Source organism: Microcaecilia unicolor, chromosome 6 (genome assembly GCF_901765095.1).
Source record: "Microcaecilia unicolor chromosome 6, aMicUni1.1, whole genome shotgun sequence".
In the NCBI taxonomy this organism is placed as follows: domain Eukaryota; kingdom Metazoa; phylum Chordata; class Amphibia; order Gymnophiona; family Siphonopidae; genus Microcaecilia; species Microcaecilia unicolor.
In genome coordinates, this window is record NC_044036.1 from 75,420,404 (window position 1) to 75,434,593 (window position 14,190).

General features: G+C 43.0%; 1 protein-coding gene across 2 annotated transcripts in view; it reads right to left on the reverse strand.

The window, feature by feature from the left end:
• Window positions 1–14,190, reverse strand: part of CNN3 (calponin 3) — a 77,265-nt gene that overhangs the window by 30,177 nt on the left and 32,898 nt on the right. For both annotated transcript variants that reach the window (XM_030205701.1, XM_030205702.1), the window contains exons 3-5: window positions 13,614–13,680; window positions 7,550–7,687; window positions 4,804–4,920 (exon numbers count right to left, since the gene is read on the reverse strand). In XM_030205701.1, coding sequence (XP_030061561.1) covers window positions 4,804–4,920; window positions 7,550–7,687; window positions 13,614–13,680 — 322 coding nt within the window. The remainder of the gene's footprint in view (window positions 1–4,803; window positions 4,921–7,549; window positions 7,688–13,613; window positions 13,681–14,190) is intronic.

Below are 14,190 nucleotides of genomic sequence, written 5' to 3' on the forward strand. Positions count from 1 at the left end.
GCTCCCAGGTAGCAGAGCGCCCAAGGAAAGTCAGGCCGAAATGGCAGAGAGTTACGCAGGGCAAGGGAAGACTGCGCAGACAAATTTCGGAGAAGAAACTGACACAGTCTGCAGACAAGGGATGAGACTGGATTGAGTTGCTGGGAGAAGCAATCGCAATTTTGTGCTGAGTATGATCTGCATGCAGGACTTGAAGTTGTGTGGCGTTATGTTAAGACTGTTAGCAAGTTGCTGAAGGATAGACGTGACTTCCTCTATATGGACATGCCATGTATGGGTAACAGGGTATGTCATGATTGGAGGAGGGGGAAGGTAGGGAGGGGGGGGGAGGGAGGGATGGGAAGGGAAAGGGCACTGGGGGGGGATTTGACTAGCGAGACAGTAACAGATAGCTATGACTGTATGCACATGTATAACACTTAATGTGAGAGGTCTTAACACCCCCCAGAAACGTAGACAGGTCTTCAGGGAAGTCATACGCTTAAAAGCAGATGTGCTGTTTATTCAAGAAACTCACCTAAAGCGTAATCATGAACATTTGATGCGTCATAGACGATACCCCATAATGCATGGAGCATCCAGCTTAGATAACAAGAAAACAAAGGGGGTGCTTATAGCCTTCTCGAGCTCTCTTCCCTGGGAGGTCCATAAAGTACTAAAGGATAAAGCGGGCAGATACGTAATAGTGGTGGTATCCCTGTACAACACGTACTATACTATGGTATGTGCATATGCACCCAATGAGGGACAGGGTACATTCCTGGAGGAGCTAGAGAGGCTTTTGCTGAGAACTGCCAAGGGCCATCTGCTTGTGGGTGGGGATTTAAATCTAACAATAGACCCCTTGGTGGATAATTCGGGGGGAACAGTAACGTACGCAAAAAGAGAGCGAGCAGCGCTGAAGGGATGGATGGCACGGTGGGGGCTGATAGACCTCTGGAGAGAATCCCACGGGTCAGAAAGGAACTACACTTACTTCTCCCATAAGTACAACACATACTCTAGGATAGATTATTGGCTGGGAGATGGTCTGTTACGGGAAAAAATGATGGAGGTGGTTATTGAGCCTAGAACCTGGTCTGACCACTCCCCTGTGGTGCTGACTATGAAGATAAGTGAAGGGGGTAAACAGCGGAGGCAATGGCGCTTGAATGAGGCGATTCTCTTGGATCCACAGAATGTATCTGCAATCGAAAAATATATTGGGGAGTATCTCCAGTTCAATGATACGGGTGAGGTACATCCGGTGAACCTATGGGAGGGATTTAAAGCAGTTTTACGGGGACAATTAATAGCCCTTAAGGCACATCTGGACAGGACGAGGGTAGAGCGGGAAACCTCCCTTAGGGGGGAGTTGGCAGAAATGGAGAGATCGCATAAAGCAGACCCGAATGATAGTATGAAGGCAGGAGAGTTACATAATCTTAGAGCCCAAATAAATGACTTACAAATGGCAGAGATCGCGATGCAACTACAACAAACACAACAAGAACACTTTGAATTTGGGAATAGAGCCAGTAGGTTGCTCGCGCTAAAACTTAAAAAGCAGGCCCAACGTAACGCCATCTCGAGCATAAAGAATGAGACGGGAGAACAATATACCCAAACAGAGAAAATAAAGGAAGTGTTCTGGGAATTTTATACACGACTGTATCAGTCGGAACGGGTGGCAGAACCAGAGGAAGTAGCCCACTATCTGCAGGGGATGGCATTCCCAGGGGTGTCTAGGGGGGAGCTGGAGGAGCTATCGAATCCTGTGACCTTGGAGGATGTAGAGAAGGCAATCGCCGACCTCCCTAATAATAAAGCCCCGGGACCAGACGGATTCCCCATTCGGTTCTATAAATTATTCTCCAAGTGGATAGCGCCCCTATTGCTAAGGGTAATTGCCTCTTTTGATGAAGCTCAGGAACTTCCGAACTCCTGGAGAATGGCAGAGATAATCGTGATATTAAAGCCGGGGAAAGATCCAGTGCAGTGTGGATCGTACCGACCGATATCATTACTAAATACAGATTATAAGATTTTCACCAAAATTTTGGCCAAGAGGCTGCAGGGATTGATGCCCTCCTTGGTTCATGAGGACCAGGCGGGCTTTATCGCCGGACGTCAGACTTTCGACAACACCCGCTGCCTACTACACATTATTCAACAAGTTAGGGACGAGGAAGTACCGGTACTTCTGCTCTCGGTGGACGCCGAGAAGGCGTTTGACCGAGTGGAATGGCCCTTTTTGTTCGCAGTACTAAAGCAGATTGGGGTAGGAGGCAAGTTTTTGAAGTGGCTCCGACTTCTATATACCAAGCCAATGGCAATGATCAAAATTAATGGTTCACTTTCTAAACCTTTGGACTTGGGTAGGGGCACCAGGCAGGGATGTGCGATCTCTCCATTATTATTTGCACTCTCAATCGAACCATTGGCCAAGAGAATCCGTGAGCACGGGGAAATAAAAGGGGTGATAAGGGGTAAGCGAGAGCATAAAATTATGCTCTTTGCAGATGATATTCTGTTGACCTTAGCGCATCCGCGACAGTCTTTAAAGCGAGTAATAGAGGCCATGACACAGTATGGGCAATTGTCTGGTTTTAAAATTAATATCAATAAATCAGAAATACTTAACCTTACAACACCAGCACAGGAGGCCCAGATGTTACAGAGGATGTACCCTTTTAAGTGGGCCGAGAAATCTATTCAGTATTTAGGCATTCAGGTAACTGATAGGTTAGAGACCATGTTCCAGGGGAACTACCCCAGAAAGCTGAAGGAACTGTTTGAAGAATTAGACAGATGGGAAGGCATGACACTGTCATGGATGGGGAGAGTGCATGCCATAAAAATGATGTTATTGCCCAAGTTATTATATCTATTTTTGGCTCTCCCAATACCGATCCCGAGCTCCTTTTTCCAACAGCTGAATAGGAAAGTGTTTGCATACATATGGCGGAAGAGACCACCGAGGGTGCGCAGATCGATGATGTTTCAAACACCGTCCAGGGGAGGTATGGGAGTCCCAAATTTCCTCCTCTATTATCAAGCAGCACAGTTGCGGGTTTTGGCCAATTGGTACCCGGAAAACAACAAAAAGTGGTTACATTGGGAGAGAACTTGGCTAGCTACACGATATCTGGGAAATATCCTCTGGTCCCCGGAGAATGAGATAAGAACGGTAATCCGCAGAGTCCCGGTGGGCATAAATCACTTATTGACAACCTGGTTACAGGTTAGAAGGAGGGTATTCCCGGATAGAAAGTACTTCTTACAAATGGCTATCAGTAGAGCTCCGGGGTTCCCACTGGGAGAGTCTGAGAAGGTCTACCAAGATTGGGCACGCAAAGGGCTGTATAGACTGGGGCAGGTGTGGGAACAGGGATCGATAAAGGGGTTTGCTGAGCTGCAAGAAGAATATGGCCTAGAGGAGCGCGACCTGGTGTTCTACCACTGTTTAAGGAATTTCCTACGCCGGCGCGCAGGGGAGGAACTGGATCTGGTGGAAACAGGATTAGAGAGAGCAATTAGAGAGGGAGGGGGGAAAGGAAGCGTAACTAGAATATACAGGGCACTGCTCTTGCTGGTGACCCCGCAGGATTACTATGTCCATAGATGGGAGCAGGAGCTGAATAGGACCTTCCCCTCGGGTGACTGGATGTATATCTTTAGATCTTTGTTGAAACCTTCAATCGCACAACCACTAATCGAAAATGGGTATAAAATTTTTTACTGGTGGTACTACACGCCGGTAAGGCTTAAACGGATATACCCGAGCCTGTCAGCAGACTGTTGGCGAGAGTGTGGGTCACAAGGGACATTTATGCATATATGGTGGGATTGTCCAAAGGTGAGGGAGTACTGGGCACGGGTGTTACACATGGTTTATACAATCCTTAAAGTGCAATATCCAGGGCGAGTGGAATATTGCCTGCTACATCTTAGACCCCCGGGAGTGAAGGCCCACTTGCATAAATTGGCTGTGCAATACTTTGTAGCAGCAAAAATTGAAATAGCTCGGGCCTGGAAACAGAAAAACACACCATCATTACAGTTGATAACTCAAAAGGTGGATTTCATCTATCAGATGTCAAAATTAACAGCTATGAGAAGGGGGCAGGTTGCATTGTTTCTAAAAATCTGGCAACCATATGAGCTTCTGAGGGAAGAGCTGCTATCTTCCCCGTAGTGCCTGAGGGAGGGAGGGTGGGATGGGGATTTATGTTTGAGCGACTAAAACAATGTTCAGTTAAGCATTGGAAAGCTATATGATGTGTTATGGCTATGATTTGTTTTGTATTCAAAAATTTTCAATAAAAATATCGTTAAAAAAAAAAGAAGTACCTGCTTGTGCTGAGAACTGATGTACTAACCTCTCTGTGGGCAATTTGGTGGTCTTTGATGCCAATGCAGGGCGTAACCAAGATGGACTATTTGAAGGACCCAACAACTGGGGGTTTCAAGGGGCCACCTGTGTTGATAAAAATTCAGCCCCCCCTACTGGTAAGCCATCCAGGACGGTTACTTTGAGTGCAGCTATGCTCTCCTGGAGACAGTCGAAAGCTCATTCCTTGCTTCAACTGGGGATCTGGCTGGGGCTTTTGAAGGCAGGACTGGTGAGGCTAAGAACACTGGGCCTGGGGGTTCTGGGCGGAGCGAGGTTGGTGGTGGAAACCTGCGACTCCAAGAGGAGGTTGCAGCTGGAGGTTGCCTTTTTGCATCGGGCCCTTAGTTCTGTATCCCCACATAATTTCTAGGTTACTAGTTTTAGAACAGAGTTTTAAATCAAATTTCTACCTAAAGGGCAAGTATTACCTGCAGTCCAATAACACTTTGTCCAGCCTTGAGTTTCTCGTCATCAAACTGTCGTTTTTGCTTCTCTGCATATTTAACTCCAATATCAATAGTAGTGTGAAATCCTTTTGTTTTTGCCTAAATAAAGTAATGTACAAATTAAAATTCCATTAAGGTCAAACAATTAATTTGAACCATGACAAAAATAAAACAGTTTGCTGTCTCCACTGGTTTTTCCTCCAATAGAATCACTTTGCCCCAGATGTTCTTGAATCTCATATAAATTCCTTTCCAACATCTATTGTATTGGAATGAAAATGTAAACATCAGAATCAAAGAATAGCCTAGCAGGACAGGTGCGTGTGTGGGAAAAGAATGTGGTTCTTGACTCATGAAACAATTTCCAATCTGCGTTACGTGCGTTATCTGTCAGAGGAGAGATGACTAGAGGGGAAGTTTGAAAGGAAAAATTCCCTAATTACTATGTATCGGTGGTTACTGCTGCAAGTGCTAAAATCCTCCCACAGAAATGCAGAGGGCCATTTTTTTTCAGAACTATTTCTCTAGAGCTGTGGGCCTGATCTGGTCCTCTTTCAAACTCCATCTTTTCCCCTGACCCCATTACATTAATTTTTAAGACACATTTTTTCCCCAATTTTGACCCTTTATGTATAATCTTTGTTCCGGTTTTGTCCTCTCATTTTAACAAAGTTTGATAACATTTATCCCTCATATATGGTCTTGTCAAGTGAAACGACGCATCCTGATATTTTGTCTGACAAATTTTAACGTTTCCAGTGCCTAAAGGTACGAAGGGCTCTCTAAAATGAGCAATTTGGATGTCTAAGAGAATGCTAATTAACTGGACCATATCAGATCTGCCTAGCATACTTCAGTGGCAGTCTCAAATGATCAACATCTGTAAAGTCCTATTCAAGTCTTAACTGTCAAAAGGATAAAGGTTAACAATTTTCTGAAAGGCCAACAATTTCATACAATATGAAAATTTTTGAAATACAATGCAACAGTGGCACACAAACTTTTGAAAGGACCGCTATGATCACATGTGTAACAACCAGACTATTGCTAAAATCAAGAAAACCGAGAGAGGGTGGTTTTCTAAATAGTCAAGAAATGTTTTGCATTTTGCTATGGCTATGTGGATTGAAGAAAAATTGAGACAACGTTTAATGTTGAAGATTAGGCACCTTGTTCATTTTGTAAAATGTGTGATACTATATGACTATGAATCAATACAAATATTTAACATGTATAATCTTTCCAACATTCTACTGGGTCGGAAAGAATAACTAATTCAAATGCAAAAAGTTAAACAAATTCATGGTAACCATTTGTAATTTTTTAGCCCTTTTAGCCTCCTTTAATAATTTTATAGGTTTGAAAGCTTTACCTTTTTCCATAACTTTAAATTTAATAGATTGAAACATTTCTTTTCTGCTCAAGGGGACTACTCCCACTGATTTTTTTTTTTAATGACCCCTCCTCACTCTACTCCTTTCCCTACTCTTGACTATCTCTAGAGTATATTTGGTTTTGTAATTGATTCTTTTCTATATTTTTATGTAGTTTCCTCTCTAACTTGATTGTATATTGCTTTAATTTACTTTGTGAAAAGGCGATTTAGGCAAATTCAAAGAAAGCATTTTCATATGGTACATTATGTGAATGGATTATAGCAAATGTTTTACTATCTACAGCCAAATTTATTAGGTGGATTCAAGCTGTTTGTACTTTTAATATTTTAAGTAAATAAAGCTTAGTGTACACTACAAATGAAGAAAATGACAAGATAATTTGCAAATACCATGCACTATAATTAAAAAAAAAGTCTTACTCTACTCCTTCCCCTAGCCCCCCTTCACCCAAAGGAGAGACAGACAGACCCTGGTTTTTCTGGGCTTCCCCCACCACCCAGTGCTGTGCTATTTTGAAGTACTAGCCTGGGGGTCCTCAAAAACTCATATCCTATATAATAATTTGCACCTCCAACGTTCCGTCGCTGTCTGGCTGCCTGGGTTTGTAACATCTGATTACGTCAGCCAGCCTCCAGCGTTCCATCCCCCCTCACTGCCACGCCCTCACATCAAAACGTAATGATGTCAGAGGGCAGAACAGTGAGAGGGAAGGGAACGCTGGAGGTTGGCTGACATGAGGAGATGTTACGAACCGAACGTTACGGAAGCCAGCCAGAGCTTTCAGGTACAAATCAGCAAGTTGACTCCCGCTTCCTCCTCCCAGGCATTTTAAATGTCCAGTAAACAATTCTTTTAACTAGCAGTTGGGACATGTAAAATGTTGTCTGTGGGCCATTATGGAAGTAGGTTTCCGTTTCTGAAGTTGAAAAAGGAAAGGGGAGAGGAAGATAATAGGTTTGTTTAACAGAGCTGTTCCGATAATAGAGATACTGAGAGCAAAGCTTTGATGGTGGCAGCATGATCTCTGTGTGTGTGTCTCTCTCTCCCCAGAAACTGCTTCTCACACATAAACAGAACATACCGATGGACATGGATGGACAGGACAGAATCACTGGACACAGATGGGAGGGTAGAGGAGAGACTCGCGGGACGGGCAGGGGAGAGAGAGAAAACCGCTTACACGAGAGCCTTGCTAGGGCCCGTTTCATTGTTGATGAAACGGGCTTGGTTCCACTAGTTCTGACAATAAAGTCTATTCCAATTCAAACTTTACATTATAAAAAGCTTTAATGTAAGCTAGTATAATAACCATGTGTATTTTACATACATACCATACCCGCTAGGGCCACCAATGTAGTCTGAACCTGGGTCATGTTCCCATTCTCAAAGAGATCATTTGCTTCAAAAATATCATGTGGTTTCATCCCGTATGCTTGGATGGCCTTAATAAAATTTCCAATGTTCTCCAACTAAAAGGAAAATACACTCACATTAGTATTACCTTGTTTCTGGACTACTACTTGATAGTGGAACAAAATATGACACCTATCAAAACAATGGGGGGGGGGGCACGCAATGGAGCAATGCTCTGTGCTCTACCAGGTCTGGTCTACAGATCTGGGAACTGGTCAAGGTCACACAGCTTGGTTGAGCTTACTAAGCTGAGAGCTCTGGCAGGGACCAAGAGCACCAGCCTGAACCTACCATCTTCTGGAGATGGAGAAAATACTGGAGTTTTCCTGACTGAGCACCAGAAGGTTATACCAGTAAGGCCACTGGAAAATATTAGTTTCTCTACCTCCATCTGGTAGGAAGGGATGACACCCACTTGTTCAGAACGGTATGGCACAAACAAGGATATTTGTTGCATGGACTTAAAAGAATGCATTAGTCCAAAAAGACAACTAAATTCTAAGAAAAAGAAAAAAAAAGGCAGGGCTTGAACTGGCTATTTAGCAATGCACTTTAGATTGTGATCTGCAATAAAATACAGGATTAAGTTGATTGTGTGTGGGTTTGGGGGGGGGGGGGGGGTTGTTTCTTTGTTTTTTGCTTTAACCAGTTTCCTCCTGCTCCTTCACACTTCCAACTGAACTGGAACTACCCAGGATTTTCTTTTATATTCATATTTCACCTTGCCAATCAATAAAATTTAGTCTGGGCACGACAACAACTGTCCTCAGCTGGGGGCCACACATCAGGGCTCCTTCTGACACCCTGCAAATGGGCCCTGAATCAGGCTACTAAGTGTTGCCCTTAAATAAGAGGAGTCTCCTCAATCAGGAAAATAGCACTGAACTTTGTCTCTTTTTCCAAATTGGCTGGGGCTGGAGATGTTGTAGAAACAAAACGTTGTGTGGGACCCTTCTTCATGGTATACAACATTGTTGGAATCATTGAATAAGATAGCACTCAATAGGCAAATAATTGTGAATAATTCTGTGGAATTTTCTCCCTGGAAGCATTCTATTAAAATTTTGCATAAGGAGTTACAATTTAGTGAAAGACTGAAGGAAATCTGCTGATTTGGATGATGATACTTCGTTTACAAGAGTATACTTCTGGCTATGAAATAGTTAGGGGTTTGTATTTCAAGGAAAAAATTTCTAATGTGTTGAATCGTCCACAGAATTTGTTTCGGACAGTTCATTTTTTTGACTCAGAATAAGAAAGGCTGTTCATTGGTGAGCGATTTGATAGCTGGTAATTTTGGTGATTATTTTACTGGGAAGGTGCAAGCAGTACTGCAACAAATGTCATCTTTGCTGGTGGTGAGGTTGGGGAGAGGATGTAGATTAGGGGATATACGTGTTTGGGACGTTTTTAAGATGGCTCATGCCTCAGACTTGAAATGTCTGTTAGGATCTTTGAGACCCACTCAGGCATTGTTGGATCCTTGCTCCTCTCTGGTGCTGAAGGGTTTGTGGACAAAATTGTAAATAGATCACTGAATGAAGGTTATTTGCCTGATTGTTTAAAAAAAGCTACTGTGAAGCCTTTGTTGAAAGAGAAGGGTCTGGATTCAACTGTCCTAGCAAATTATCAGCGTATTTTGGTACTACCTGCATTGGCTAAAATTGATAAAATTGTGTTAAAACAACTTCTTTAATTTGTGGATGAGCCGATGCGGAGCAATATGGATTTTGTAAGAGCCATAATTGTGAAGCTTTGTTTTTATGTTTTAAAGCACAGCTTGGATGCTGGTGTGTGACATATTGTTTTGTGTCTTTAGATATATCATTGGCATTTGATACTGTAAATCATAGTTTGTTGCTTCAGAAATTGTATACATTTGGAGTAAGAGGGATTGTTTATGATTGGTGTGTCTTCTTTCTAGACAAACTATGCAAATGAGTTGGGAGGATACAGTGTCAGAGGTTTTCGATGTATGTGTGGGAGTTCCGCAGGGTTCGACTGACAGTGTTCTTTTTTAATCTGTATTTGACACTGCGTTGTGCAGTACTGCAGGATTTGCAGGTTGGATTATACACTGATAGGTTTTTTTTTCTGTAGATGTGAAGTTTTCTACTTATCAAGTACAGTTGGATGTTTGTTTAGGAAAGACCAAGCACTGGATGCAGGGAAATGATTTGGCTTTAAATCTCTCAAAAACTAAAGTGATGATTGCCACTAAGACGTCTTGATAGGGATTATAGCCCTGTTGTGTTTGAAGGGACGAAGATCAATTACAAATCAGATTATGAGTCTGGGTATTATTATTGACTCGTAGTTGACGATGCAAGCCCAAGTGTATAGAATAATGCAGTTGTGTTTTTTTCAGTTGAAAGTTTTGAGTAAATTAAAACCATTGTTGCTGAAATAGAACTTTCAGATTGTGGTTCAAAGTTTAGTGCTTACAAAGATAGATTATCATACTACCCCTAAAAAAAAAAAAAAAAAAGACTATCAGAAGCTAGAATCCAAGTGTTGTCATACATATGATTTTTGGTTTGAGCACTTTTTGAATCTGATACAGGCGCGACGAAGTCACTTCATTGGCTGCCAGTTGTCTATAGAGTTCATTTTAAATTGTTGTTCTTGCTTTTAAAAAAAAGTGTTGCAATATTATATGCCTATTTATGCATTGCGATCAACGACTTCACAGCAATTGATTGTACCATTGAGCTGGTTGCGTTTTTCCATTACTGTGAAGGCAGCATTGTCTTATGTGGGCCCAAGTTAAGTGGAATGAGTTGCCATTGAGGCTGTGTTCATTACAGATCTTGATCCTTTTAAGAAACAGTTAAAGGCACTTATTTGCACAGGCACATTTTGGGATTTAGGCGATTTGGTTTTTTATTTTTTATTTTATTTTTTGAGGGGTGAAGAAAGTTTCTGATGTGATGATTATATATTTACTAGTAAAACAGGCCCGTTTCTGACACAAATGAAACGGGCACTAGCAAGGTTGTCCTCGGAGTGTGTATGTTTGAGACAGTGTGTGTGAGTGACTGTGTGACAGAGAGAGAGAGTGAATGTGCAAGTGTGTGTGCGTGACAGAGAGAGAGTGAGACTGGGTGCAAGTGTGTCTGTGAGAGAGTGTGTGCGCAAGAATGAGTGTGTGCCATGGGGCCCCCCTCCCCTCCGAGTTCCAGGGTCATCCCCTCCCTCCCCTCCGAGTTGCAGGGTCGCCCCCCCCCCTCCGAGTTCCAGTGTCACCCCCCCCCCCCTCCTCCCTCCGAGTTCCAGGGTCGCCCCACCCCTCCCACCCCCTCCCCTTCCCACCGAGTTTCAGGGTCCCCCTCTCCCCCTCCCAGTTCTAGGGTCGTCATTCCTCTCTTCCTCCCTCCCAGTTCCAGCCGCACTCGCTCCAAGTTTTAAAAATCATCTTCACAGGAAAGCAGCGTTTAAAGATGTGCAGCCTCGGTCTCTCTCTCTGTGTTAGCTCTGGTCCCGCCCTCATTGCAGAAAGAGGAAATGAGGGCTGGACCAGAGCTAACAGAGAGAGAAGGGCCGAGCTTGCATGCCTGGTGGTGGTGACCTGGGGGGGGCGTGGTGTTGTGGCGAGGGCGGCAGGGGTGGGGCCTCGTGCAGTTGGTCAGTGCTGCAGCTGATGTTCCTGGAACTACGTGACATTCAGTAGCCTTACAGCAGAGCAACGCACGAATGCCTCAGCCAGACAGCCACGCAGTCAGCTTCAGAACGTTGGAGGTGCGTTTTATTAGATAGGATGTTTTATGTTGTTTTAATGAATATGAATGCATTTTGTTACCCACCTATTTAATAGGGGGATATAAATGTTTGAATAAAGCCACCATACCAGCCTCCAGGGGCTTATTTTTAACCCAATTCATTGATTGCCAACAATTTCAGCGCCAGGTCCACGATTCAAGCTTTCTAAAGCACAAAAAAAAACTAATACAAATCGAAAGAAAAAAAAATATCCAGTCTTAATTCTCTGGCTTTCAGTGTATTCTTTGCTCACTACTGATAGAAGGAAACTTAGGGGACGGGGTGAGGGCAAGTGAAAAGAAAAAAAAAAAGTAAAAGATGAACCTGAGGGGAGGGGGGAAGATGCTGCTGTTGAAAGTTCAAGGAAAAAGAAAATTGGACCAAAAACCAGAATGACAAGGAAGAATATTACTGTATTTGGTAACCCTAGAAAATAGTTCAAGTTTAAGGAAAGCAATAAAAGTAGTGCACAAAGAATAAATTGAAAGTCAGAAATAGTGCTGGACAGTTTCTTTGATTAGTGTTAGATTTTTTTGTACCAGCCAGAAAAGGTGAGGAGGAGATGCAGTGGCCTTAACCAGTCCAAGTAGTAGCAGCTCAGAGCCAGACTAAAAAACATACCAAAGCAATGAACATATCAGCTACTGGAGTGGGCAGGAGCAGAAGCAGCAGCCAACTAGGGTCATGAAGAACAGTAGCAGTCTGGAGCTGAAGGGGAGGGACAGTTGGGAGATAAGGTGTGAGCAAAAGGAGAAAGCAAAAAGTGAAAATATGCACTCATCTCTTTCTGGCAGGTTATTAGGGACAGACCCTGCCCCCCCTCCCTTTTCCTCTGATACCCTAGTAAAAAGGTATGCATATCAGGGTATGGACTACGAATGTAATGCTATTTAGGTTCATATTCTTACAGACCTGCCAAGTCTCTTGCATTCAGCGGGAGACTCCCGCTTTGGTGGGCCATCTCCCACCCTCCCACCAAAGCAGGAAAGTCTCCCACTGAGATGTAATTGTTTTTTCTTACTGCCGCTGCTTCTCCCAATGCAGCAGCGGCAGAAAAAAAAAAAAACAAGCAAACATGGAGCCGCAGCACTGCCTTCAGGCATGCGCTGTCAGTTCTGCTGGTCCTCTGCCCCCGGAACTCGAAGTTGACGTCAGCAGGGGCAGAGGACCAGCATAGCCCACAGCGCATGCCTGAAAGCTGCTGCAGGCCCACGTTTGCTTTTTTTCTTTTTGCAGTTGCTGCACAGAGCAGAGGCTGCATCGTGAAGGGAGACCGTCGGGATGAAAAGTTAAAGCAAATGGTTGGTCTCTGTTTCTCCTTCAACAAAGTAAGCAAACAGTAACCTCTGAGCTGCTGCATCCATGTTGTCATTATTATATTGTCGGTAGCAATTTTTTTCTCTCATTTATATTTTCAAACATTGCTGGCTTGTGAAGTATATAGATGTACACAGAGGAAGTATAATAAGGGAATAACTTTTCATAGGTAGAGTAGTAATTTGTTAGAAAGTGTAAGTGTTTCATTTGGAGGGGCTGGTTATAGGAACACCCTAGCACTGTTATATTTGTGCAGAGATTTTTTTCTCTCAAGGTAAAAGGTCTCTAAAACAGACATCATATTATGAGAATCATCAGATGTTCAACATTCAGAGTTTCAATTTATTTATTTAATTTATTATTCCATATTAAACATGAATTGGGTTGAAACCCGGGAGCATTTAAAATCTTTTTTTTGTTTCCTATGCCTACATCAAAAGAAATTCAAGATGACATAAGCCAGAGTGGGTGGAGCCATGGCAGAATAGGCGTGGTTGTAGGTGTATACTAAAATCTCCCTCTCAAAAATCAGGACCTCTTGGTAGCTCTGTTCTTACTTCAAATTTTCTAATCCACATGCTTACATAGATTTTGTTGGGACAGGGGAATATTAAAGTACACCAAATGAAGGAAAAGGAGAAAGAGCGAGAGCATGTACATTCTTAAAGATAACAGATATTGATTTACCAAGCCAGAAGGTAGTTTAGTACCTTATGTGGCCCACACTAGTAAGGGAGAATTAGAATTAACAGGTATGAAATAGACCAATAACAAAAGTTCAACCCTGTGGAGCAACTGGGGGGGAAAAGGCATGTCATCATTCACTGAGTAGCTTCCTAGTACTGGATGTAATAGATTTCCCTTTGCTTCACCCCTGAATTTTGAACATTTTCAAAAGTTTCTTACCTTATGCCAATTTAGTTTGGATTCATTAATTTTTTTTACTGATCCAGGCTGCAATTCATTTATAAGTCTGAAAAGCAAAGCAGCACAGGGGGACACTCAATGAAGTTACATGGAAATAGTTTTAAAACAAAATAGGAGGAAATATTTTTTCCCCCCTCAATGAATAGAAGCTCTAGAACTCGTTGGAGATGTGGTAACAGCAGTTAGCTATCTGGGTTTAAAAACAGTTTGGACAAGTTCCTGAAACAAAGACCACAGTCTGCAACTGAGATAGGGAAGCCACTGTTACTATTTGGGGTTTCTGCCAGGTACGTCTGCCCTGGACTGGCCACAGGATGCTGGGCTAGATAGACCATTGGTCTGACACAATATGGCTATTGTTATGTTCACTACACATCCATGGATGCTCTCACTATAGTGTGATGGGTAGCGGACTCTCTTAACTACAAAAATAGGGGCAATAACGGGTGGCCACCCTCGGTGTCCTATGGTTGAAGCCAGGGCTCTCCTTGGTCGGATTATGAAAGAAGTTGCTCTTTGAAAAATGTGTGGACCGTATGTGAATAAAGACAAACCG